The sequence below is a fragment of the Falco punctatus genome (genome assembly GCF_963210335.1).
Source record: "Falco punctatus genome assembly, chromosome: Z".
NCBI classification, from domain to species: domain Eukaryota; kingdom Metazoa; phylum Chordata; class Aves; order Falconiformes; family Falconidae; genus Falco; species Falco punctatus.
In genome coordinates this window covers 26,820,595-26,846,902 of record NC_137586.1, presented here as the reverse complement: position 1 = coordinate 26,846,902, position 26,308 = coordinate 26,820,595, and the positions used below count along the sequence as shown (strand labels likewise).

Sequence of the window (26,308 nt, the reverse complement as noted above, 5' to 3'; positions counted from 1 at the left end):
TTTCAGAAAAAAATGATATATAAACTTTCTAATGCTAGAAATAAATTTGATGGCATCTGTAGGCAAGACTTGGCATTTTTCTTCTGACTAAGCCCAATTACAGGGTTGATACTAATGCATGCTGTAGACCCATTTTTCTGTCTTTCATGCTTGAGTAGTGTATTTCACTAGCCTGGCACTATTAAACAGTCCTTTTCATTATTTCATTTACATTCTGCTTGTGTTAAGTTGAACTGAGGTCACAGTAGGTAAAATGCAAGGAAATGGAATCCATATGGCAAAATTCTGGCTCTTTTATTGAGGATTGTTAATATATATTCCTAATAAAAAGCAAACAGGTTAAAGTAATTCCGGTGAAATGCACAGAGCAAATGGTAAATGGGTCAAAATACATGGAATTCAAATCACAAGTTCTTTATTTAAGAAAGGAGTGAATGTATAAAGCTGACAGAGGAACTTTTCATGCTTTACTGTTTGTTTCCTCATGAATTAACCTCTGGAGAAGGAAAGCCTGTTGGAAATTCCGGCTGGAATTTCCAATATTATTTTGAATGCCTTGAGCCTCCAGTGATGTGCTGATTTGACCAACCAACTTTTTCAAAAACGTGCTTTTTTTTAAGTCCCACATAAAAAATGTCATTGTTGTTGTAAGCATGTGGAAACTAAGCAAACCTTCCAACCAGACGGACTACATACTGGTGTAGCCTGTTCCAAGCTGCCTTCAAGTCTGGCCATGTTAATGGCTTTTTGACTAGGCAAGGGGAGGTAGGATGGCTTGTAAGGGAAAGAAATAACTTGTAACTGGTGCTCACTTCACCTTCAGAACCCATCAGTCTGAGCGCTTCCTTAGGCTTGCAACTTTTCCAGGAACATAGACTGAGGGGTTATTAGCAAAGGGCTTTAAGGTCAGCTGGGTAGTTTGTAGAAAGGAGCTAAGAGTTTTAAGTGTTCTTTGAGCACCTGAAGCTTGGGGAATCGTGTTGTGCCTTGAGGTGACCAGCTAGGAAAATATGCAAAGATAAACAGTTACAATTTTATTAAGGAGTTATCTGAAATAGTGCTGGAGACTGTGAGACTGGCAGTTAAATGTAGGTGTAAGTGGTTGGGCAATAGGCTTATAAATTGCATTTCATGTTTCTAATTGTAGATGAAAACACTTGAAGCTAACCAAAATTGCAGGCAGCTGGACTTTCATATACTTTCTTCAACTCCCTTACTCTGTCTCCTTTTTCTTCTAAACACAAAGAACAGTTAAACTGAAGTTAAGATAAAATGAACCACATGATTTTTCTGCACAAGGTTAAAGGACCCTACTAGAAGAGATGGCCATGCTTTAGTGTCATAAAATAACATCAGAACTACTTAATGTCTTTTAAGGTATTTCCTCTGTTGAAGTCTTACTTGATGGTAGTGTAGAGAGCCTAAGGTTTAAAAGTGGGGTAAAGGATATGTATACCTATAAGCAGAAAAATGATTTAAATGTTCTGGCAGTGCATATGGTTACTTGCTGAATGCCAAAATTACTTGTGTCTGTGTGGTTAAATGAGATTTTTTCCTAAACTTTGTGGGAGTTCAAGTATCTTTAGACACAGTCCTACAGCCTTCCATCAGTGTTAGCACTTGACGGACTGTGAAACCAAGCAGTTCTGACACTTGGCTCCAGAAGCACGGGCTGTGGTTGCTGCTGCATCACCTTCCCCTTGGTATGATAATGCTGAGGTCCTTGTATTGTAACAGTGCTCAGTCTCTGTAAATAGATGTGTCTGGACTTGTGGTAGTAGATACATGAGACTGAAATATGACCTTTTTCAAGGAAATGTGGGAAGGAGGCTCTGGAAAGTGAATGCATAAGGATGATGCTTTATGAGAAAGCTCAAGGCAAAGACTGGTTTATTAAACACTTAATTTTAGATCAGGATGTCTTTTTACTGGACTTCTGTTGTCAAAATTCCTGTGCTAGTGGTGCTTTGTTTTTTTCCCCTGTTTGCATAGTGTCTGGCAGTGATATTTGGTGTAGGACAGTGGCCTTGTAGATCCTGACACACAATTTGTGAAAGTGGATGATGTCTGTCTGCTGGCCAGAAGTTGTGTGTGTATTTCTGTATGAAAATCTGAGCCTGCATGCTTCAGACAATGTAATAACTAGATTAGGAGACATAGCCAATTTTGAGGGAGTCGGAGAGTAGTTCAGTGTTGGAAAGATTCGAAAAATGCCATATTGAAGAGCCTCATAATTTAATGAAGTGTATTAGTCTACTATCTCAAGTGAATCTGCTCTCCATGTTTAGAGCCGTGGTAGGTTTTTGAGTGTCTGCATTTGCATGGAGATTTTTCTCCAAGAAAGTGTTCAGGGTATGGACTGAATTCCCTTAACTGAAGCTACAGAAAAAGGCTCAGGCTACCTGTCTTTGTTGCCATGGGATGCTCTTGTGACTGCTCTTTGACAGAGAAATCTGTAGAAAGTTGTTTTGATTAGAGCCTTAAATTTTTTGTCCAAAGATAAATTTCTTCCAGTATAGCAATAGACTTGCATGTACTAAATACCTTAATAAAGGAACACCTCTAATAGGTGTTCAGTGCTGTAAAGCCATTTTTTCTTAGTAGTCTATTGAATGATCTCTGTTCACGTAGTTGAAGTTGATGTTACCTTCTGCACATTTAATAAACTGTTGCATTAGGCACCTGCAAGTCAGCATTAGGAGTAGAGGCTTAGGAAGGAACTCTTTCTGCCTCTGTAGCTTTTGAGCATTGTTTTTCTGACATCTGTACATGTAATTCTGTCTGCTTGTTTTCCAGCTGCCTGACAGCGCTGTAAACTCCTGCCCCACTGCAGTGAGGGCAGCTCAGGTAGCAGCAAGCCTGGCTCAGTGCATCATCAGCTCAGATCTGCTCTGGTTAAGGCTGTTGGCTAGTGCTGTGCTGGTGCAGTAGCAGCACCTGAATTGCCAGCCTAAGAGTGACTGTGGAGCTCGGAGCTAAACTGCCCTGAGCAGGCACTCCTGGGGTGCTGGGAGCCTGAAAGTACAGATTTTACCAGGAATACAAAAATAGCACTGAGTTTATTGGCCTTTTTCACATTGGGACAAGAGTTACATGCTCTTATATAACCAGAATTTTTGAGTCACCTTGATGATTTAATATGCAACTAGCTTTTTCTTGAAACTGCAGTGCTGAAGCGTGATGGCAAATGTTTCACATGCACAGCTCATCCTCATGGCAGACATACCAGCAGACATAAATGGGATGCTGCCTAGAGCCTGTTGTACCGCGCTGGGCTTTCACTGAGGCTGGCTATGGTGAGCAAAGTGTCAGTCAGGAGTTTTGTGCAAGAGGAGCTTGGCTTTTGTTTTTGTGTTTTCAGCTGTTACAGCATTGCTCTGTGAAATGCTTTTCAGTGTGCTAATACTGGTGACATGGGGATGGGCTGGGGTGGAAAAGGCAGGAAGGTGAGGTGAGGGATACACAGAATTTCTCATCAGTGGACTAGAGTACTTCCTTACCTTGCCTACTGTGCAGCCAGGATGGCTTGCAGCTGAGACTGCCAAATGTGGTTTGGCTAATGTTTAATACAAATACGCTGATGAAAAACGACTCCAGCATTTTACAGTATTACTCATGTACCTCTTCTCTTCCTCTGTTCTGACTTCATAAATTCTTTTCTGTCACCGTAAGAGGATTTCGTGCTCTCCATCCTCTGTTATGTCCTGTGTATTGAGCTTCCCTGTTATGGTGCCAAAAAAGCCACCCTCCTCCTTGCTCTCATCTCACTTTTCATGGGAAAAGTCTCTGGTGGCAGGAAATTGAGGGGGGCTGGCCCTGAGAAACAAAAGCCTCTGTTCCTTTCTTTGCCTTTTTCAGTATAAGTCTTTTGGTGTGTCTGTGGCAAATGCCTTTTTAAATGGTCTGCCTGCTAGAAGCAGCCACGTGCTGTTCTTGAACTATTGCAGACAGTTACATGTCTGAGTGCAAATGCAGGACCAGGAAGCCTTAAATACTGCCGCAGGTTTTGCAGGTTTTTTTTCTAGCCTCAGTTTAAGACAATAAAAATTGTCTGTTTGGGGAATTTTTATCCCTGAATAACTTCGAATTACATCTTGTAAAGTGTTCCATAATTCTGTATTCAGAAATTAAAACAAGCATTATTTTCCTTGCTTTGGTTATGTATCACAGAAGTTTCAAGTTTAGCTTCGTTTAAAAATACAATCCATGGATCCATGGGCTCAATTGAAAACTGCTGCAAATTATATCCGTAAAATACCTCTTACTTGATATGATATCAAGTATAAACAGACTAATGGGAGAGATCCGGTCAGCTCAGTGTTGATGTGGATTATGTCTGATCCTGGGACATCCAAAATCCTTGCTATGGTTGTGATAAGAGGGTTAACTCTGATCTTGGGCAACATTCATACATCCAGTGCTTGTTCTTAAAATTCTTGTGTAAACTGAGCATTTCTTCTGTGAACCTGAAGTTTTGAATCTCTTTACAGACACTGTTTGTAAGGTCATGGCTCCAGTGGCTCTTGTACACCTGGGCTGGGGGCTAGTTTCAGTAATTATATTGCAGCTTCAGAAGTGTTGGCCTTATTTCTGAAAACTTACTCAAATCCAGAAGGTTGAAATACTGTTTTGTCTGCAATGTTGTCAGTGCACGCTGCTTGTCCCATGTTGACTGTAGGTGCACGTAGCACCTTGGGGTGCATTGGCATCCCTGTGGTCTGCAGCTGATGCAGCTCCAAGTATTTGCTAACAACTGGAATGGCTGTCTTGGAGCATCAGAAAGTTTTTGTAATCCATAATCAAACCGCAAACATCAACTAGTCCTGGCTACTGCCTTCCCTGTTCCTCTGCTTTTTCCATGTTGGTGGTACACAGGACAAATATTTCAGACAAAGACAAGAGCAGATGTAAGTGCAATACATCAGCTGACAGAAGGTGCTCAGGTCTTGCCATTTATGAATGCTCCCTGCTAAATGGACTGATTTTTGTGAGAATTATGTGGAATGATAATATGTAGGAAATTACTAGTAGAATGTGACTTCAACTCTGAATCAATTGCTGGAAGAATTTACTTGGACAATTATTGCATCATACTGAGTGCCAGAATAAGTGTGTTCTAGTTGTTTGTTCAAAATTAGGTGTGGCAATTTAAGCTTTAGTACTGCTCACTGCTCCATGTAGTGGTTCATACTCACTCTTGCTTTAGTAACTTTCCATGAAGGAATATCTGTAATGGGGGAACTCGGTGTCTTAGCACACATGCTTTGTATGTGTTGGCTGTTGGCTAACAGGGTGGCAACATCTAAAATGAATTGAAATGGTGAGCTTTTAGGCTAGCTACACTGGCATTTTTATTAGTTCCTGTCAGCAGTCCAGACACGCTCCTAACATTCCCTCTTTGAGAGAATATTTGATATTTTTCCACTTAATTCCAAATTGAGAGTCACAAAATGGGTGAATTTAATCATAAGATGTTGTTTTAGATGCCTTTTTTTCTTTACAACTTCCACGTAGTGTGCATGTGCCTTCTTCTGTGATATTTGGATCTTCTTGGTTGCAACATTTTGCATCTGTCCGAATCCGGCTTGGCCTGCTTACCCTAGTGGGCTGGAGTTCTTCATCTGAAGCCCAGCCCTGCTTACTCTGCCTGCTAACACCCTTTAACACAGCAGTCTTTTCCCTAGCAAGTTGAGCATTATCAATCAAGAAGTTACTGATACAGCAGAAATGTTTATTCTTTCATCAGTCTTCCCAGTCTTCTGACTAATAGTTGCCTAGTTAGGCAGAAAGACTGAGTTTTCTGTCTTCAAACCAAGCTAATTTGTGTGTTAAACTTAGTGTGGCCACACTCGTAGTGTGTTTGAAGTTCTAGGGCTCTAGTCAAAGATTGAAGAAGCCTTTGCCAGAATATATTATCGTAGACTAGACTTTAAGGACCCAAGTCTTTGAAGTAGTTTCCTCTGTAGCTCAATCCTGGGGCGACCTCTATCCTGTAGGTTGTCATTGTGTCTAAAAGTGTCTGTAACCACTTATTTGACGTGATAGCACTGTTGCTTTGAAGCCAGTATGTGCTGGAGGGGGAAAGGGTGTAATTTGTTTTATCAGAAGACTATGTTGCAAGAGACTCCTTCCAGCCTAAGCACCATAGGTGTTTGCATGCTCTGTACTCTGCCTTTTCAGTGCTTAGATATTCAGCCCAGAAAGAGCTGCTTTGGCCCTGGTAGGAAAGAAGCCTAACTTCCTACTTGTGAGTTGCTGATACAGTATCTCTTCTAGAAAGGATCTGGGTTTTCCACTTCTCAGTGTCTACAAGTTACTTATTCTCAACTATTGCCCTTTTCCCTTATTGTTGGAGGGATTTCTAAGCAGAACTACTATTACAATCCCACAATACCTGTCAGTTCCTTCATCTATCCTCTGAATCATTCTTTGCAAATAATGGTAATAAGGGACTTGAGGCTAGCCAGGCCTGCTTGATCTGGGATGACCTTGTTGAGGATGGGAGGGACTTGCGGATGTGTAGATCCAAGACTAGATTGCAAAGCATTAGTGTAATTCAGGTAAATTCCTAGATGGATAGTTATCAAACAGGTTGTGTGATTTCTTACTCCTACTTTCAGACAAGCTGCCTTTCTGCTGTTTTGTTTATGGTTGTGGTGAGTTGTGTTTGGAGGGCAGGAGTATGTGGCTGTTCAATGCGCTGAGAGGAGCAGGGCATGGGTGTTGTCATAGGGGCTGAATGCTTGGTTCAGAACCAGCTCCCCCATCCTGGCTGACAGGGCCATAGCACACTGGAACGGTCAGCTGGGCTCCTCTGGTGGCATTTGTCTTCATCCAGGGAGTGTTCTGCTGTTTGAAAAGTGGCCTTAGAGCTCAGTGTCACAAGTAATAAGTGTTGTGGCTCCTCAGTACTTCTCCCTTGCTCTGGTGAGCCAGGACTCCCCCACAGCAGGGCAGCGGTATCAGGGGCTGGGAGCAGCCTGTCCTGGATAAAAGCATGGCCAAAAGCAGCAGCAGAGCAGCCTCCATGGCCAGTTTGCCAGGTTAGGTGTTTTACCACCTGCATCTCATGTTTGCCACCAAACTCATGTATTGGTTCATAGCAAGTGATCACAGTATCTGAGAGCTCATTTTAGTGAGTCATGCTTACTGGAGCTACTGGACTTGAAAGGGACTCTGAGCAAGACAAACATTTGTTTTTTATTAAATGTATGAAACTTCTTGGTAATTAGGAAAAGCCATCTTAAAAGCAAAGATGAGAGAGATCGATAGCTGTGGTGATTAAAACTGAAACTACAAAGCTTAAAGCAGCTAATCATACGTTAACAAATGTGTGGTAGCATCAGTCCAAAATGTGAGTAGTGTTCTCTTCTGTGTTCCCAGTAAATGCATGCAGGATTGTTTGTTGGGTTTTTTGAGGTACAACCTTCAATGTCTGCATGTACTTGTAAAGCCCATCTTCTTTCTTTATTATAGTGCCTTTTACTTGAGTTGCCTGTATCAGCTACCGGAAAGTGTTTACCCCACTACATGAGGCAGCTGTGTCAGTGAAACGCTGAAAACTTGCTGGTGGCATGCACAATCTGTGTGACAGTCAAACTAACAAACCACCTCGATCTCACAGTGCATTTGAAGAGAGGGCCCCGTGTACCTGTTGTTTGTTTGTGTGTGTTTTTTTTTTTTTTACCAAGGATGTGTCTTGATGTTCTCAGCTAAGCAGCTCGTGGGCTGCCACAGAAAGCAGCTGGCCCAGCCCTGTGTTTCCGTCTCCTCCCTTGTGCCTGCACCAGTGTGCCCGCAGGTGCACAGCAGCTTAGATCAGGGACCTCATCTTCCTAGAAACGGGTCTCTTAATAGTCATCACTCTTCAGTTCACTGACACAGCCGCAGGATTGCCAGCTCCGACACAAGAGCTGAGGGGAGTATGGGGCTGAGAACACAAGGGAGGGCAGGGCCAGGTCTTTGACAACCGCTAGCAAAAATAGGGTGTCATTTTGGTAAGTGGTTTATGCTGAAGGCTGTTTCCAAAAGCCTCCCATGCTGTGATTGAAATTCAGCTGGAAGTCAGCACTACTGTGGTCCTTCAGAGTCATCGCTAGAAACATTTGGAAGAATTGCAGATTAGCTCACAGAGGCCCTCTGCACCCTACAAAGAGGGAGACCAGTCATGGGGTAGTAGTTAATAATCAGGGTCGTTTGCAGCTGGAGGTGTGCACACTGTCATCCTTAATAGACTGGGAGAGTGCCTTTATGGGAGGTGAAGTGGTTGCAGAGGTGGGTAGGGGTGTGAATACCACAGTTTGCTCACTTGATTACAGCCCTCATCACCCCCATCAGTGGGAGGCAGCTCTGCTGCAGTCTCACAGGTTCCTCAAGCTGCTGCTGGTTCCCATGTTGCCCTTGAAATAAATGTGCAGTGCGTTGTTGTCTGTCTTTACTGCTGAGGCTCTGCTTTAGCATGGGGCTTCTCCGTCTATCCGCTGCTTGCTCTGAGCTTCCACATTGGAGTCCTCAAACTCCTCTGAGGATGTGTAAGCTGAAACTCTGCTGGTTCCCAGCCTCAGCCCCACATGCTTAAGTGGTTTACCCTGCCCCCAAACCAGGCAATGGATAAAGAGCAATACATGCTTAATTTTGAACAAGTGAAACTTGAGGAATTCACTGTACAGAGAACAGCACCTTCTTGGTGATCTGAATATCTTTGTGCATCATGCTATAAAAGGCCTTTTTTGAGAAGGGATGACTATTTTAATTTCTCTTTTGTGGTAATTTGCCTAGGTTCTCAGTAAAATAGCATTGAGGATCACCCCTGACTCACATGTAATGTTATATGGGTTTCTGTTTGCAGCTATTGTGGATGATGAAAGGCTTTCAGCAGAGGAGATGGATGAGAGGAGGCGTCAGAACATTGCTTATGAGTATCTATGCCACTTAGAAGAAGCAAAAAGGTAAGTAAATGAAAGCAGACTTATACCTACCTGGCCTTTAAATACAGAGGCCTGTTGCATTCTTGAGCATTGTGATTTTTAATTCAAGTTACTAAATTACTTGGATAGACTTACTGTTGGAATTTTATAACATTCAGTATAAGAAACTAATGCCCAATGTGAAAAGTTTAGTTCAAATAAGGATTTCGAAGTAATCAAGATCTCCTCAAAGTTACAGTAGTGACCATATTCAATGAATGTAGGAGCTGGGTACTAAAACCTAAGGCTGTGGTTTTGCAAGAAGCTGAGTCAGGCCCATGTGACTAACTGGGAAAAGCCTTGTTCCTGGCTGTGTGGTTGTGCTCATGGTGCTAGTGCTTGTGGAGAACTCGAGTTGCTAAGATGGCAGAGAATCACCTGGGCTTTTACCAGGTTAATGGTCCATATCATCTCACTATTTCAGTGGTAAGTATGGGCAGGGCAATAAGATAACCTGGACTCTGCTCTTCATTTAGTTCCTCTAACCCATTGGTCATGAGTACTTGTCTCTGCAAGAAACAGCCTGTAATGAAACACTAATCTGCAAGTGCACAGGGATTTTATCACCTTTGTGCAAATGTACTGTGCTATGTCATTCTTAAAAAAATATTGTTGAATATTTGTTTTGTGATTACTGAGCAAGGAAACAAGGTGCAATATCCTTGTGCTTTTGGAGTAGCTTGTGCTGCTATTATAATATGTAAAGGTCTATTTTACATTCAGAATTATTCAGAGATGCCTGTTGTACTCAATTTATTGCCCTGGGTGCTACAGGGGTACATGTCTTGCTTCTGCTCTGCATTTATTGGTGATGGTGGTTTTAGTCCCAAACTTTAGTTGGATGACTTTCCTAGGAATTTCTGTAGAGAAAAGGAAACTTGAACTCTGATTAGTAGTCCAAGCTGGGAAACCTCAGTGTGATGACAAACCATAGGATCTTTAGACTAATGTAGTATACTTCAGTCAGGAATCAACTACAAAAGTGTGCCCTGGGCTTTTTTTTTCTGCACAGTTCCCCTCCCTATCACTGCATGGCACTGGCAATTACCTATTTAGCAGACAGTTAGCTGCCAGTGTTCTTGTCCTAGGGGCACTGTTATAAAAATCAGCCATTCTTACTTCCTGTTCACTATGCTGTACCATCTGCTGTAGCAAGCATTGCCTCCTTTGCTTGCTTCCTCTTTCTGCTGCAGAGCTGTTCTGCATTCACATTTCAGACAGCAAGTGTTTCACTGTCAGGGAGGACTGTCCTGCTCCACATATTCCTCTTGCCTCCATCATGCAGTTGCAAGAGATTGCCCTTGGTCAGCTGAGTTGGCTCACTAAGCTGGCAGGAAATTTGTAGCTCTTTTGCTGTGTTAGTTTTCAAGCGGTGTAGTAAGCTGACTGGTCAGATCAAGGGGTCAGAGGAGAATCAGTGCTGGCAAGAGGAAGGGGATGGGGTGCAGCCACACACTGGAGAGAGGGGAGGGAGCAGGTCTCTACCTTGCTTGCTGGGAGGTTAGGTCAGCTCCACCACCTCAGGAAACCTCAGTGAGTCAAGCTTTGATTTTACTTAAGGTTACTCTTTGGTTTGTTGAAACGTGCCTGCCTGCTGGCTTCTTGCAAGATAGGAATAACAACTACTCTCCAAATCCAGCCTTTTCTCTCTATTACTATTATTAGTAATTTATCTTCCTGGCTTTTTTCCACCCTCCTGCCTTCCCAGGAATACTTGTCACTTTGAACTCAAGTCCTCTACTCATTTGGAGCATCTCCCTTGATATTTCACAAGGAAATGTGAAGTTATTTTTACAACTAATGATTTAAATTAACATCTACCACAAGTAACCTCCTCTTCCTCTTTGTATCTATCTTCATATGGGTTCACACCATTAGTAGTTTTCTAGAAGAAAGACTCTTCTAGCTTCTAGGGTGATGGGACTTTGCAGCTAGAACAGGGGTGCTAAGTACCTGGAAGTATTTCTGGATCTCTGTTTGGAAAATTGGAATTTACTGGTAATGTTCATGGGCAATGCTTGCCACTGCATGAGGTAAGGGTGAGTGCTGCAGGTGTAGGGAGCCTTATGCTTCCCTTGCCAAGGAGTTGAGTTGTCATGTGTGGAGCTGATGTGATGGCTTGATGCTGCGGGATGTTCTCCTGTGCCTCAGTGCACTTGCCCCGGCACTTGTTAGGGAGGAGGTGGTGAAGGCTCTGGGGGTGCTGTTGGGTGAACAGAGCTACTGTGAGGGAAAAGAGAGGGCAAGGGAAACTTCTCCTTTCATAGAGAACTGTCGGGATAATTCAGTTACACCATGAGGCTTTACCCAGGACAGTCTCCTCTTACTAATGTGAAATCAACCTGGCAATGAACACGTACAAAAAAAACTTGCAGAAATGTCTGTGTCTTGTAGCTGCACAGCCCTAGCCCTGCTGCCTCAGGAGGAGAGTAATGCTATCTGGGGTGGCCATTGCCAGTGGCAGGGATAAGCATAGGTGTGCGTGGCCATGTTCTCACCAGACCTCACCTGGTGAAATGGCAGTATGAGAAAATGTGTATCTTCTCGCTGCACAGCTACTGCCCTCTCCAAGTACTTGATTAACATGTTTCATCCTCAATGTGTGGTGTCTGTCCTGTACTTGCACGGTTATAGCACTTTCTTTGTCACAACAGAGCTTGACCAAAGCTGGGCACTCTGGAAAGCAAGATAGCAGCCTTGGAGGGAGCAATTTAAAACCGCAGCAGAATGAGAGCAGTGCAAGCTTTGGAAGCTTGGATGTAGGGTGCAGGTTACCCCAACAGCACATGGCAGGTCCTGCCCTTCAACCATGGTGTGGCTGCGGTTTTGCAGCAGGTGCCAACTGATGCATTGCCTGTTGCTGCTGCTGAGTGGAGAGGTCCCAGCTGGGCGCTTGCTGCTGTTCCCCAGTGCTGGAGCAGCCCCTGTGGGATGCACCCCTGTCCTCCCTGACTGTGTGGTCTGGCAGTGGGTCTGGGCTGGAGAAGGCAAGATGGTGCCTTTGGCCCCAGGTGTAGCAGCCAGTTGCAAAACCTCCCAGAGCTGTGGCTGCTGCCTGCTTGCTTCCAGCAGTGCCCTCCTGGGCAAAACCTGGGAGTGGGAACTGCCCCTCTGATATCTGATTTCTGTTTACAGTTGTAAGCTTTTTGTTTCTATAAAACCTGAATGCAGAGAGGATTTTTTAGTATTCGGGACACTATGCCTAACAATGAGAATAAACAGACTGAAATGGGTAAAGTAATGTGAGTTTTTCCATTCAGTTGGCAGCTGCTGAAATGGCAGCAAATACTGTTTCAGCTAATCAGCAGTGTGCAAACACAACTGTTTTGGCACACAGTGAAGAGTAGTAAATAAGCAATAAATAGCAAAATATTGGGGCAGAACGTGGCTGGGACAGTACGGTGGCAAGAGTTACTTTTTTTTACCATATTCTAATAAAAACATTTTTTTACAGCAGCTCTGCATGTAGAAATACCAGAGTTAATTAAACAGGTAAAGAATGTGTACTTTGAGCTGCTTTTCAGACCACTGTTTGCACACTTACTTCCTGTAGCATAGCTTTAATAAAAACTTTCCAAGTTTAAAATGAAAGAAGAATCCTGTTGCTGGTAGCTGATGCTTCTGCAAATACCTTCTGTGCTAGGCACAGTATCTGTTATATGCATACAGCATAGGAAATGTGGGGTTTTTTTAAACACAACGAACAAGCTTGCAGTATCTGCAGAGGTCAGTAATGTTTGAATAGGGTGTTCCATTCGATACTGGAGAAAAAACATTTTGTTCTGTTAAATTGCTGGCCTCTTACTCTGCAAAATACCACATCTGAGAAATTGAGTTCTTGGTTGCTCATATACATTATTACTTCTGCCTTTAAGGAAAGTTTATTGCACATTTAAAAAAAGTAGAGAAAAACTGATAGTATCTGGTATCCTTGAACTCCTGAGAAGAACAAAATCAAGAATAAGGAATTAGAAGTAAAGATTTTCTTACTTCAAGCATTGTAGCCGTAGATGCCTCTAACAGTAGCTCGCCAGATGTTACAACAACACATTTCCAGTATTGCTTGGGAATTTCTTCTCTTAAATAACAAAGGCTTAAGGTAAGCATGAACAGCTGTGTCACAAGCACTAATGTATTACTGGAGTAGGTTAATTATAATAGATAAAATTTACCAAAATATCTTCCTTCCCAAAGATTGTCTGTAATACCCAGAAGATCAGATTCTGCCTTGAGTTTGGCTTTTGTTATTGCTTGTTTCTTTGCAGATGTGCAATTACTGTGCTGTAAATTATATTACAGATTTGAAGGGTTTTAAAGTGATTGAAGCTGTGGCATATAATGCAAATCAAGTTTACAGTAAATCTGTTGTAGCTAGGTGGGGTTACCAACATTCATAACAGAGCAGACACTATTCCTCTTGGAAATTATACCTTCTTATGCTAAGCTTGAATTTGAACCACAGGAGATCTCATTTTGCAAACCTACTCTCTCTCTGTATGAAATGGAATATACGTTTGTTTCACAAAGTATATGCTGTAATTTCATAGCCAGAACTGTCAGCATTTGTCTTTTTATTTTTCTTACTCAGCTGTTCAATAGGACAGCAACTTGTGTGAAACACTGAAGCTTTAGTTTGTTAGACAGTGAAGACAGCTTTCCTTCACTCTATCTGGGACATATCTTTGGAGAAGTCATTTTTTTATTTTGAAAATGTAAATCCTCGTTCTTTTCCAAGTTCCTTACAATAGAAAATCAAATCATCCATTTTAGGTTCCAAAACCAGCTTCCTTCATTCTATTGGTTTTTATTAAACTGATTTGCAGTGGCTAGTTGCGGTATTAGTCACTTATGTTGAAGCTGCTCAGCTGGAGGGTGCTGCATAAAAATGTACATGCAGTTTAATATACTTAAAAGGTTGAACCCTGAAGTGCTTAATTGGTTTCAGTGAATACTAACAGGTTTGTGGTACCATAGCAGCATAGAAAGCTCAAGTTGCTACAGTTTTCAGGACTGTGGAACTACAGAGGGTTACTTTGGAGCCTAACCTATTCCTGAGGGAGTACCAGGGTCTTATGAAGGCTTGGTGCTACAGATGAGTTCTGCCAGGTTTCATGCTGCTGTTTCTCAATGGGCAAAGTCGTGGCAACGATGCAGCCCTGGCAGCTCATGAGTGAGTTAGTGCTACCTAAATGCTCAATTTTAAGTCCAGTTCTTTCAAACTGCAGGGAATCTTTAAAGCTTTGCCCTCAGAGGTAAATAACTGTAATATAACTGTGTAACTAGCAGACTATGAGCAGAGAATGTTAAGATATTACTTGGTAACCTGTTCTATATGGGTTTGCCAGAAAAATACTTCTTCTGGGAGTGGTAGTCTACTGACATATTGTAGACTATGCACTTTGGCTCATCTTCCCCCTCTGTTTGCCTTAAGCTTGATAAAGCACCAGTGAACGTGGTGGGCAGCAGTTCTGTAAAGGCCAAATGTTTGAAATTGGGGTGCTTCATGAGGAGATATTCTTGGAAGAATCCTATTTAGCTGGGATATACCTGTCCCTGGAGTAGCTCAGTCCACACAGGTATTGATCAACAAGTATAGTCACTGTTTCATGCCTTGATCCTCAAGAGTACTTACCTAAGAGACAAACTAGTCAATAGCTATTGAGTTGAACAGCTTTTTGTTCTAAATAGTTATACAATTGTGCAGATATGCCAGATTTTTCATATGCAAGTGTCAGTGATATCAATCAATTCAATAATTGCTTGGGTAGTGGTATTTGCATATGAAAAGTCTTAGTAAGAACTGAAGGAAAGAGAAACCTTTGTGCTAGTTTCTGTACAGGATCCATTGACCTGCTCACTGGGATGTTGAGGTAATTTGTGCACATATTATGGGTCACTGCTCAGCATGTATAGTTGTGGAATAATGCTGCAGAGTAATGATGGATGCGACCTTTGTTTTTTGGAGACTAAGCCATATGGCACTTATCCCATAGCATGCACTGAAGCTAACAGTACAGTCATTTCAGAGCCAGGTCTCTTGAAGTTTTCCACCTTTCTTTTATGTGCAACCCTCTTGTAAAAGGAATTGTGGTGCTTTTTTTTGATAGAACAGAGATAAATTTGAAGATGGCAGATGCTCTGAAGCCCTCATATTGGTGGAGTTTGTAGGTTCAGCTTTACCAAGACAGCACATGGCATTTTCATTTCTCCTTCACTTTCCCTTTGCAACTTGGATTATCTGTGGTGCAAGTCCAAAGTCTGTTTGACTTCCTACCTCACCCATAAGACTAACTGCTTGTCAGATCAAAATGATGGCTTCATTCTGCATCCTGAGTAGCTCCTACTTAACATTAAGTGCAACCTGACGTGGCCCCACTGATGTATCAGTAGTAGCTAAGTCATTACAGTATCAATCACCAGCAGGGATTCTTGCACATAATTGACCAAAACTTCTGTATCTGAAAGGATGGTAAAGGAAAGCTTGAGGCTGAGTTGTACAGGGAGGAACAGAGCTGTGGATTTTTGAGGTAGCAGAGGTACTTGAGTTTGCACTTTGCCCAAGGTATTCATATGAAGTTGCTGTTGGGAAGAACCTGTGCCATTTCCAGAAGGAATGGAAGGGTGCTGTTTTATCCTTTGCTTAGTGTTAAAGGGCTTAAGTACTGCTTTTAACCTTTAAGTAGTCTTTCTGCACTGTTTGGACTGCTCAGCAAGTCACAGTGTATTTCCTATTCATCTGAGAGCAGCCAAGGCCTTTGCTTCCTTCCCTGTGTGTTAATGATGGAATAAATCACGGCATCTGTGCCAGGGCATGCATGCTGAGTGCCCATGCCACCTGAGCTGGACTGCAGGCTGTGACAATTGCATGCTGCACTGCTGGTGTAGCTGACCCCAGCAAGTGGTACAGTATGCCTGCTGCGTATCCTATTATACTATAACTCTAGTGTAGTATTCAAAAAGCTTTTTTATGTGGTCATGTGTCTGTTTACTTTGGACTGGAGGAGGAAATTACTTGGGCTGATGGAATCTGCTTTTAACAGGTCCCTTGCAGGACTCTACTTCTCACATACTGAGGTTCTCCTTTTTTTTTTTTTTTTTCCCAACTGTCGTGTCCTGAAGAGCTGTTGAAGCTTGTAAGAAGTGTTTATTCAGGCTCTTGCAGAAACTGCTATAGGGAGATGTGAATGGCTTCTCATAGACCAGAAAAGGTGAGGCAGCAACTTTACTTGATGACTTTTGTATCACTGCTTTGTGCAGATGACTGCTGCTGGTGAGGAGCTCACAGGTATCTGCTGGTGGTATCTCATTGTATCAGAAACAATAAATTGAATGTTAACAAGAAACATCTAGAGCAGCAGGCTTTTGCTGTAGCTTTGTGGATGCTGGACATACAGGTCCCTATGACTAGCTTAGCTACCGCTTTGGGACTGGAGATCTTAAAGTTGGTCCAGTAATTGTTGAGATTTGCAAAAGAACCAATGTGCCACTATACCTCCGGTTCTGGATTGGCAAAATGACCCAGGGAGTGGAGGGTTCTGTGCTCACTGAATGTGTAGATGTGGCCTTGCACCAGGCTTTTGCCTTCCAGCTACTGCAGGCAAACACTTTATGGGATAAGAGAGCTGCTGAGGGATATGAGTCTGGATTCCCTTAATGACTTTTATTGCAAATACTTCAACAATTCATTGACTGGAGAAGGAGCACTATGACTTGTACCTCCTATCTTTAGGTATGGAGAAATGGTAGAAAGTGCTTTGACTGGTGTTGCTCACTACACACCATGTGAATCTTGTGTTAGTAGATAAAGCTATTGCAAACTCCACAGTGTTCCCCACCACGAGCTGAGTGGCAGCCTCCTATGAGGGACTTGGTTACTGACAGTTAGAACTTGGGAAAATGCTTTTTAAAGCAACACATGGTCAGACTTAGAACGGAGCTGGTTAAGCAGCAGGGTTGCATGGCTCTGTGTACTGTATGGTGCTTTTGGTTGCTGTTGGTCTCAGTGTTTCACATGCCTTAAAGATGGCTTTTTACTCACCTGCATTTAAACATAAGATTCTGTTGAGAGCTAGCGTATTGCATGTCCCAGAGCTGCTAAGAGCATGCATGTACCTCATAGGAGCTTGGACATTTGTGAGACCACTTCTTGGTGTTCTAGAGCCACTGTCACTTGAAGCTGACTTTTTGTGATGTAGAGATAGGCAAGTGCAGGCCCCTCTGTGGGGTCAAGCAAAACCTGCGGGTTCTCCTCACCTCACCGGAGGTAGGGAGGGCAGAGAGAATGGCCCTTGCTGCTTCACTGTTTGCATGTTTTCTAGCTGCCTGTATTTCTTTCCATTGCTTATGCGTTTTCTGTAGTGCATAGGAAGAGAGATTTCAGGGTAACCTCTTCAATCCCAGATTTAACACTGACAGAGGAAAAGGTTCTTCAAGCGAAACCATTCTTTGGAAAATTTAAGTGGTGCATCTGTTTCTCAACTAAGTTCAGGAACTGGCATGTGTTCTTAAATTAGTACAACTAATCCAGTTGCATGTGAGAAGGAATTGTTTCATTAAAACCCAAACAAAAAATTCCTTGCCAAGGTTTCTGTTTTGCAGTTCCAAATCATATGATGTGGCCAGAGGACCTCTTAGATACCAGTGCATGTGTAGAAGAGAAACCAGTCCGTGGAGTTAGCTGTTTCTCTTCATAAATAGAAAAATCATAGCTCAAAATAACCTTGCTGTAGTTCCCACAGTGTATGTGTTCAGAATTAGCCTTGTGTTAGCTGCAAAACAGAGGTGAGATAGTGGCTGTCTGTTTCTGCAGTGGCAGTAGGACATGACCTTAACACTTAATGTATTCCACTGTTCCTACTGCACTCTAGCATCATTCTTGACAACTAAGGCCTGAAATAGGTTTCAGAAGTAGAGACTAAAAGCTGTGAATGGGTTTGAGCCTGACAAATTTGAGTCTGGGGGAAGGTCTGTGAATTAATCCTCTCAAGTGAATGAAAGGAGCTGCTCTTGAGCTTGAAATGCTAGGAGGGATTTCACGTGGTTTCCAGTGACTATAAATGCCAGGCAGGTCTGGCTTGGAAGCAGAGACCTCCACTAGTTGCAAGTATTACAGCTTGAAGGGGAGAAAATCTTGCAGGTTTTTGTTTTTATTCAAGTTGAATTGAGAAGCGTTGACAAGTGAGTTGTTATTGTGGCATTGAGTACAGATTTATTCTGGCAGAATGACGGTTAATTGCATGCACAATTTTCCAGCTACCCAGAGGACAAACAGCTAGCCTGCCCTGGGATGAGAGCTCATAGATTTGCAATTGTAAAGGTAGGCTATAAAAGCCTGCAGTGCAGGAATACCCTACTCTCTTTGTAAGGCAGCAGAGATGAGAGCCTGGATTCTAATCCTGGCTCTTATTACTCCCAGCTGGGTTGTTAAGGCTTTTGGTTTATTGGTGGTGCATTCATCCTGCAAGGGAAGTGATAGTTAGTCTCACAACTTGGGCTCTTCTGCCATCTATAGCACATTAACTATTTCTAACACTTGCAGCTTTATAAAATTTGGTGCAGTAAGAAACAGTGTAAGAGGAATTCTTGTGATGAATGAAATTGCCTTAAACCCAGTGCTTTTCCTTACCCCTATCTTTATGCTCCCTAGCAGTCTGCCTATTGTATGGCCAAAGGCAGAATTTGCACATAAAGGCAATAAAAGCTACAGCGAGTCTTACAGCGAAGCACTCCTCACTGCACAGGAATTGCCCTGCTATGGTATAGTTACACTCAGGGCACTGGTGTGGGTTTTTTTCCCCAGTAGGGGAATAGGGACAAGCAGTGGGAGCAAGGAGAGAAAGAGGAATGGTTCACTGGAGTTATGCAAAAGGTACTTCAGACTGGAGGCTTAAAAGTGGGAGGAATTTGTAGAGAGCCATTGAATGCAAGGTACAGACCCTGGCAGCTGCTCCTGGGCCGTAAGGCTGGGTGGTGCATGCAGGATGCTGCCACATGTCAGCCACGCTTGCCCACAGGGCACCCTGTCACTGGTCTTGGGGGGGGAGGGCATCAGAGCATCGAATGTATGGTAAATCACACTCTGTGGGAGAAGTCTCTTTCAAGTCTGGCTGCCAAACAGGCTGCTCTAAGATGGGTAAATAGGATTTACATCAAACATCTATCTACACACTGTGCCAAACCTCTTTTTCTCTGTTAAAGAAACAAAGCAATGAAATAATGTGGCATCAGTGGATGTTAAAAGCTGGAACATCTTCCTTTCCTGACAGCTTCCAAGCTGCAGATTCCATAATGTCCCTTGCCATGGCCCAAGGAAAGCACAGTGCACTTTACTCAAGTGTGTCTGTGTTTACGTGATGTACAGACCTGGTCATGTGGGATTTGCTTTGCAACATGTTTGGGGGAATGCCAGCACTTGGTCTCAGATGTACTCTTTGCTGGAACAGAGTTCAACGGGATTCGTGACTGAAGTCAAGTTTTAGGGCTTCCCATTTTTCTGATGAACATCTACAGAATAGGGAAGAGTCAACTTGATACACCCAGTAAATCTTGAGGTGTACTTTCTTCAGCTGCTTTCAAAAACAGAAATCAAAATTCTTCATTTCTTTATTGAAGATGAGCTGTTGGGAGCGGAGGAAAGAAAAAAAGTATTTTCTAATAAAGCATTGATGGGATTGAAAGCGCTGTGTGTTTGCAGGCTTTTGGATTTCTAATAGCATGCTTTTATAGTATTTTCACATCTCCTGTTCAGGTACCCTTCCCCTTCTTTTCCTCCCCGAAATAATTGATCTAACCTTGGCTTAGTGTAATACTAGGATGGCTACTATCTTTTTTGGGGGAGGAGAGCTTGTGCTTCAGTTGAAGTCTTGGTAAATGAAAGAGTGAAGTAATGAATGGTATTAGCATATTTCCATGCTCCCTTCATAAAGCTGACTGATTTTTTTTCGTATTCTTGCTGCTTTCTGTCCCCACAGAGAGAGACCTTGTTCTGTTGCTGCTAAATAAATATACTTCTGTTGTGATTACAATTTCAACATTTTCTCCACTTCCTGGAGGTCAAAGTGGTATCATGTGATGGACAGTGGCACATACTGTTTTCCTTAGTGAGAAGTAACAGGGGAGAACGTACTACAAAACAAGAATTTATTCCAGAAGGTGTTACTTACTCTTGGGCTTATGCATTCTTCCTATGTTAAGGAAAAACAGGAGTACAAGGAGACTTCTTGGTATTTTGCTAGCATTTTGCTTTCCTTTCAAAATCTGTTTGTCAGAGAAGATTGTAAGAAAGAAAGATGGTGTCCGCTTGAGTTTTCAGTGCCTGAAGCCAGCAGGGAATAACCCATTTGCTGTGGTGGTTACTGGCAGAGTTTGCAACGGTATTTTCAATGTCAACAGTAATTATTTTGCTTCTTAGGAAAACATGTTAAATGACATTTTCAGACCTTTGTAGAAGACATCTAACAAAAGATTGAACTTGTCCACTGCAGTGCAAAAAAAAGACTAGGATAGCAGGGGTAACTGGAGAATTTAACAAGATTGACGTTTAATAACCTGAGATGCCAAGGAGGAGTCAATAGACTGCAGCTGCTGAATTAAGACCACCTCCAAAATCTGTAAAGGGCTCCTGATGTACTGAGCGTTCCCTGGGGTCAGCAAAGCTGTAATTTGTATTTGCTCCACTTTCTGCAAGCAAGGCCAAAATCTGTATGTTGGCAAAAGATTGCATATTTGATGCAGTTTTTGTTTGCATTTGGCTTTGGTGCAGAAAGGATTGGATCTGTCCATCTCTAAGGACTTTTCCCTTCTTGTCATTATGTTCCAAAATACATGGTTGAACTCTGCTGTTGCTTTACAGGCTTCCTAAAAACATTGATGCCTACATTACAATGCAGAATTTTCATCAGTTGCTTAGTTTCCAGCAGGTTCAAAGATGAAACATGCATGCAGTGCTTCTGATTTACACCAGTGTCAAGATCCACATGTTGCAAAAGAAACCAGTACCTTAAGCCAGACTTGGCAGGGCTCTCCAGGTGTTCTGTTCCCGTGTTGTCTTGCGAACTCAGTGTCACTGGAGGAATCATATCTTCTGTGAAGATTTTGCATAGATGGTGCTTTGATAACACAATTAGGGTAATAGTTCATGCTTCGAGGCCTTTCATGTAACTCGGGATGTGAATAAGCAGTTGACTGACTAAAAATTGTCTCTGCCTGCAGCATACCAAAGGCTTACGGTTCAGCAACAAAAAAAGCACAACAAGAAATTTGTAGAATGTTTTGCTTTTATCTGAGTGTTAAACTTTATTTTGCTTACAGAAATGGCAGGGAGTAGGGCAGCTGAGAGACAGTGCGAGGAACATGCGGAAGTTTTTAAGGAAGAGCAAATTCCTTTTGGCGCCTTCCCGCCCCCACCCTGGGTGCCCTGCCATTGATGACAAAAAAAAACAAACAAAACCAAAACACAAAACCATCAGGTATGAAATGACTTTAATGGCTTTCTGGCCCTCCAGAAAGCTTTAAGAACAGTACACCAAAATAGCTCCCACCCCCCTTTTTTTTTAACCAAGAGAATGTCAGAATAAGATGATGCAAACCATTTTTGTAAACTAAATGCTATGAGTTTCTTGTGTTTTTAGTGGGCATGAAAAACAGCAGAGTTCTTTGAAAAAAGAATAATAATTCTGAATTCTTGGCTGATGTCTGTGCTAAGAAGTCTTAAGTCTTCCAGTTCTCAGTTTCATTTTAAGAGGTGGGTGGAAAAAAAGTTCCTGAACTTTCTGTCACTTTTTTTAGCCATTTGTGTCAGGCCAGGGGATTATGCTGGGGCATGTAGCAGACTGAATGAGTAGATGCCTTGCAGGGGTAGCATGGATTTGTTTAAGTATCTCTAGCAGAGCAGTGGAAGCAGATACAGCAGAGGAAGCTGCAGCTGGGGTTTTTCCTCATCCTGCTACAAAAGAGGAACATCTGCTTTTCTCGAGACTGGCCCAGCAAGTATTTAGGAAAAGGATGTGCAAACTTGTTAGCTGAACTAGGTGTCCAAATATTTAACATGAGGCATTCAGCCCTGTTAGTGCAGCCATTAAAATAATCATGTGTCTAGTGTAAAATGGCTATCACCTTGAAGCAGTGAATTCTTTCACATGGCTGTCTACTAGTAAAAATTCTGTCTGGGGAGCATTAGAGCATGCAAGTAAACCAAGAAAATTGCATTGTTTAGAAGTACATTGTTTGGTAATGTCTGATAAAGCACTTTCTAAAATAACAGTTGTTAGAACTTTTGCACAATACTGCTTTCATCCACTTCTGACATTTGAACATTGAAATACTATTGAGTCAGTGTTGCAGAATGTTTTCATGATGACAGTATTATTCCAAGGAGTCTGATCAAGGAGCCAAAAAACTGAATAATCTCAGGCATTTTTTCTTCTGCTGCATCATCTATTGGAAAGTTTCTTTCAAGGCAGGCATTCAGAAATTGTGATGAAGTACCCTGACATAGTATGTCCTAGAAAGTGGCTTAATGAGTTTAAAGTGCGATCCTGACTTCAATAGAGGTCATGTTTTAAAGGTCAAAAGTGCTTGTGCTGGTGATAAAAAAAATAATGAGCCTTTGTTGTAATTCATTTCTGTTAGCTACACTGGCTTGTGGTGCTACAAGTGAACTGTACCAGGCTTTCCTAGAGGTAAGACTTCTAAGTACAATTTATTAATTGACGTAAACCTGTCAAGACAGATTAAAGATTTATTGCTTGACCTGCACAAGTGGGTTTTTTAACAGCTGCAAATAATAGGTGAAATAGCTGGAGTCCCATGGTAGATTTTCATGGTTGGAGACTGGGAAAAGTGTTTTAAATTATAAACTTGGCATACCTGTGCAGGAGTTGGAGATGGACTCCTGCCCACTTTCTTGAGCAGAACTGTGTGGGAAACACTTAGTAGGTGCTTTGTAGTGAACCCAGCTTGTTCTTCCTCTCACCCTGGGAAAGTGCCGGGATACATGAGAGGGGACTGATAGCTTTGTTCTGTTTGACTTGTTCATGTATTCGGCAGTTTTCCATGATGTGAGTAGTAAAGAAACATGCACCCAGGACACTAAGGAGCCTGTTAATGTCTTTTTTCCAAAACTTTAAAAATGCTGTCTCTTAGGTTTAACTCCTTATGTGTTCATCCCTGTGCCTGTCTTGTTCAAGTCAGAAGCAGCTCTGTTCTTCTGGTGTGGAAAAATTACAGCAGGCACGTCTTTACCCTGATCATGTGTGTTGGAGGGACAGAAGTATTTTTAGTACAGATTGATGCTAGCTACTGAAATATTTCATAATCTCTTCTGCCACCTCTTTCCTTCTATTCCAGTTAGATTTCATACTAAAGTGCTTCACTAACATGGTATTACAACCGAAGGGATAAAGCTACAGATCAGGAGGGCTAAAGGTTCAGACTTTGACATAATTATTGCATTGATTAAATCCGCTTTTTGATAGGTGGTCACATTCATTGAAGTCTGGCTTTGTCATGCTTTTTCAGAGTACTCGAGAGAATACTGTATTCCAGATAACCTATCTGGAAGTGGTGTGTGCAACACTGAACTTTGAGTGACCTATTTGAATAGATTAGGGAGGAATACAGTGAATAACCTGTCTCAGTATCTATAAAGTCATTGCACAGCAAGTATGGCACTGCTGTAATGCACATGGCTTTCTGTTAGGCAGGCAGAGAATGAAAACTTTTGAACACTGTGCAGTACAGATGTGTGTCAAAGCATGAGATTTGGAGAAGGAAATAGCAATACTCAGACTGGATGCACATTGGTAAAAACAGGTGAAAGATCTTCAGATGTTCCCTCTGGTTATTGCAACCAAATGGTTTCTTCAACAGAGAAGGAGGGAAGAGAAAGATGAGGAGTTGTTCTGGGTGTGAGGCTTGACTGGGCATTTCTGTCCCATCAGCCGGTCTGAAGGTTGGGGACAGTCAGGGGCTGCAGTTCCTTAGCCACTACCGATAAAACCTGTTCCTCAGTTCGAAGAAAGTTTGTCTCACTATTTATCTGCCTTAGCCTCAGAGCACAGCCTGGGAAAATCCACTGGCAAAGTTATGAATGGTCTTTATGGCAGAAATTAGACCAGAATGACATCAGAAAAACTGAAGTGCAGGCTTGAAGGAGAGGACATAGATGAAAAGCAGAGGCAAACATAAGTGCTGATGGTGTGTGGGGGAAGGAACAGCTCCTGCACACTGCAAGCCTCTCCCAGGGGCCTTTCACAACAGGACAATCATCAAGCAGTCCAAGAACCTGGAAAAGCAGTGAAAGATGGGATGGGGGCCTGAGGATGCCTTTTCAGATGAGAAGAGAAGCTTCCTCAGAAGATGAAGATAGATCATGCCTTCTCTGCCTTAAAAAGGCAGGTGGGAGGTAGACAGACAGGAGTGCAAGGCTGTGCTGTTGAGCAGCAGGCAGAAAGGGTTGGTGTTTTGTGTGATGAGACTTGTCATCTTTCTGGATAGAAATCTGCGGCTGCTTGGTTTCCCTCCCTAACCCCCAGCGGGGGGGGGGGGGGGGGGGGGGGGGCAGGGGGGTTCTGTAGGTACTGGGGGTCGGAATGGGGACCCTGGGGGGCTGTATCTGGCCCGCGGGCTGTAGTTTGAGGACCCCTGCTGTAGTGTCTTTGCATCTAGTCACTTCTCTGTAATTCACTTCAGAATAAAGGAGGGCTGCTGGACTGGTTAGATGCTAGCCCTGCAGCTGTGTATGGGTGGACCTAGGCTGCAGATAGATTGTACACCCTGCAATGTGAAGAGATTTGATGAGTGTAGTGTTACTTTGAATAAGATGGATAAAGACTCAGTGGGTAGCGTAGTGTGCAGGGAGATGGCAGCCTGGAGGACTGTCAGGTAAAGCAGGCTTGTCCTGCAGTGGGCTTCTGGTGCTGCCAGAAAAAACCTCCAGAGAGGTTTTCTGGAAGCCTCTTTGTTTAGCACCTGGGGTGGGAATATTTTATGTAATGCTATGAACAGTGATATTAGCCTTCATTATTTTTTTCTTAAGTTCTTTGCAATTTTTGGAAAAACCTGAATTGGTGCAGTTCAAATATTGCTTCTCCCTCAGAGCAAGTGCTAATGAGTGCTCATTTCTGTAGAGATAAGAAGATCTTTGTTCTGCTCCATCCAAATGTTGAGCTGTAAACTTTGTCTACTCATGCTGTAAACAATGATTTGCATCTAATAACGAATTGCTAAAGCACACTGTGTTCCTTGCTCTTTTAAAGTAGCTTAGATGTGCACTTTAACTATCAATACATTTATGCTAGCTATGTGGTTGTTAGGGGATAATAATTATGCACTTGTTAGGGGACTTCAGCTACAGAAAGGGGAACCAGGTCTGCCTATCCTTGGAAGTGGGTCTCTAGCTTGTGTCTGTTGGGGTGCATGACAGTCACTGATGCTTAGATTAAACAACATCTGAATATGCCAGAATAAACAGTTTCTATAACCAAAAAAACTGTCAATGAAATGGTAATTTTCTATAGTAATTTTGACATGTAAAACCACGGTGTTAATATACTTAATGTAAATGTGTAAAATTCTGGCAGTGTTTTTTTGTTCTGAAGACGTGCATTATACTAATGGTCACAGGTTTAATAGCCAAGATGCAAAACAATACATTTACCAAAACAGCACTTAAAATACGGAGACTTGCCCTGTTTGTAGAAGCACAGTTAAAAAGCCATCAAACCAATGAAGTAGTTCGGGAAGGGGGACAGATGACAAAACCTAAAGAGCCATCAAAATTTGGGATGAGGTTCATGCTTGGGATGATTGGAATCTGCTTGGCCAGTATTTCGTACTGTCCTGGTAAGATCTGTGACCTGTGAATTGGAATTGTCTGGAAAAAAAAGCACAAAACAAAGCAAAAACCCAACCCAAAAACCCCCAGTCAGCCAGACAAAGCCTCATGTGATGTAGTCCCTGGGTCAGCTGTTCAAGATCACTCACTGCCTCCTGCTTAACGTTGAATATGCTTCTGACTTACTATTTGTCATCTCTGAGAAGTGAATGTGAAACTTATATTCCAATTCTTCTCCTGTGGTTTTTGTCTTCTATTATTTTGACTTTGCATGGGAGGAAAACTAAGCATTTGGCCTACTGCAAATGTATCCTGTGCAAACTCAAGCAATGTTTTCCTGGGTGAAGTATAGGATTATACCAGTTATTCTGATTAGACCAGTTACTCTTAACACTGAGAAGCAGAAACACAACCTGTGCAAGAATACTGAGCATTTCTTCATGCTATTTCTTTTTCTACGCTTTCATTTTTTTTAAGAAATCCTAAAATCAAAGAGCTTTGTTTCTCA

The 26,308-nt window shown here is 42.4% G+C and overlaps 1 protein-coding gene across 8 annotated transcripts in view; it reads left to right on the top strand.

Annotated features, from left to right (window-relative positions):
* IQGAP2 (IQ motif containing GTPase activating protein 2) overlaps positions 1-26,308 on the top strand; it is a 128,212-nt gene that overhangs the window by 12,935 nt on the left and 88,969 nt on the right. For all 8 annotated transcript variants that reach the window (XM_080373269.1, XM_080373270.1, XM_080373272.1 and 5 more), the window contains exon 2: positions 8,849-8,948. In XM_080373269.1, coding sequence (XP_080229395.1) covers positions 8,849-8,948 — 100 coding nt within the window. The remainder of the gene's footprint in view (positions 1-8,848; positions 8,949-26,308) is intronic.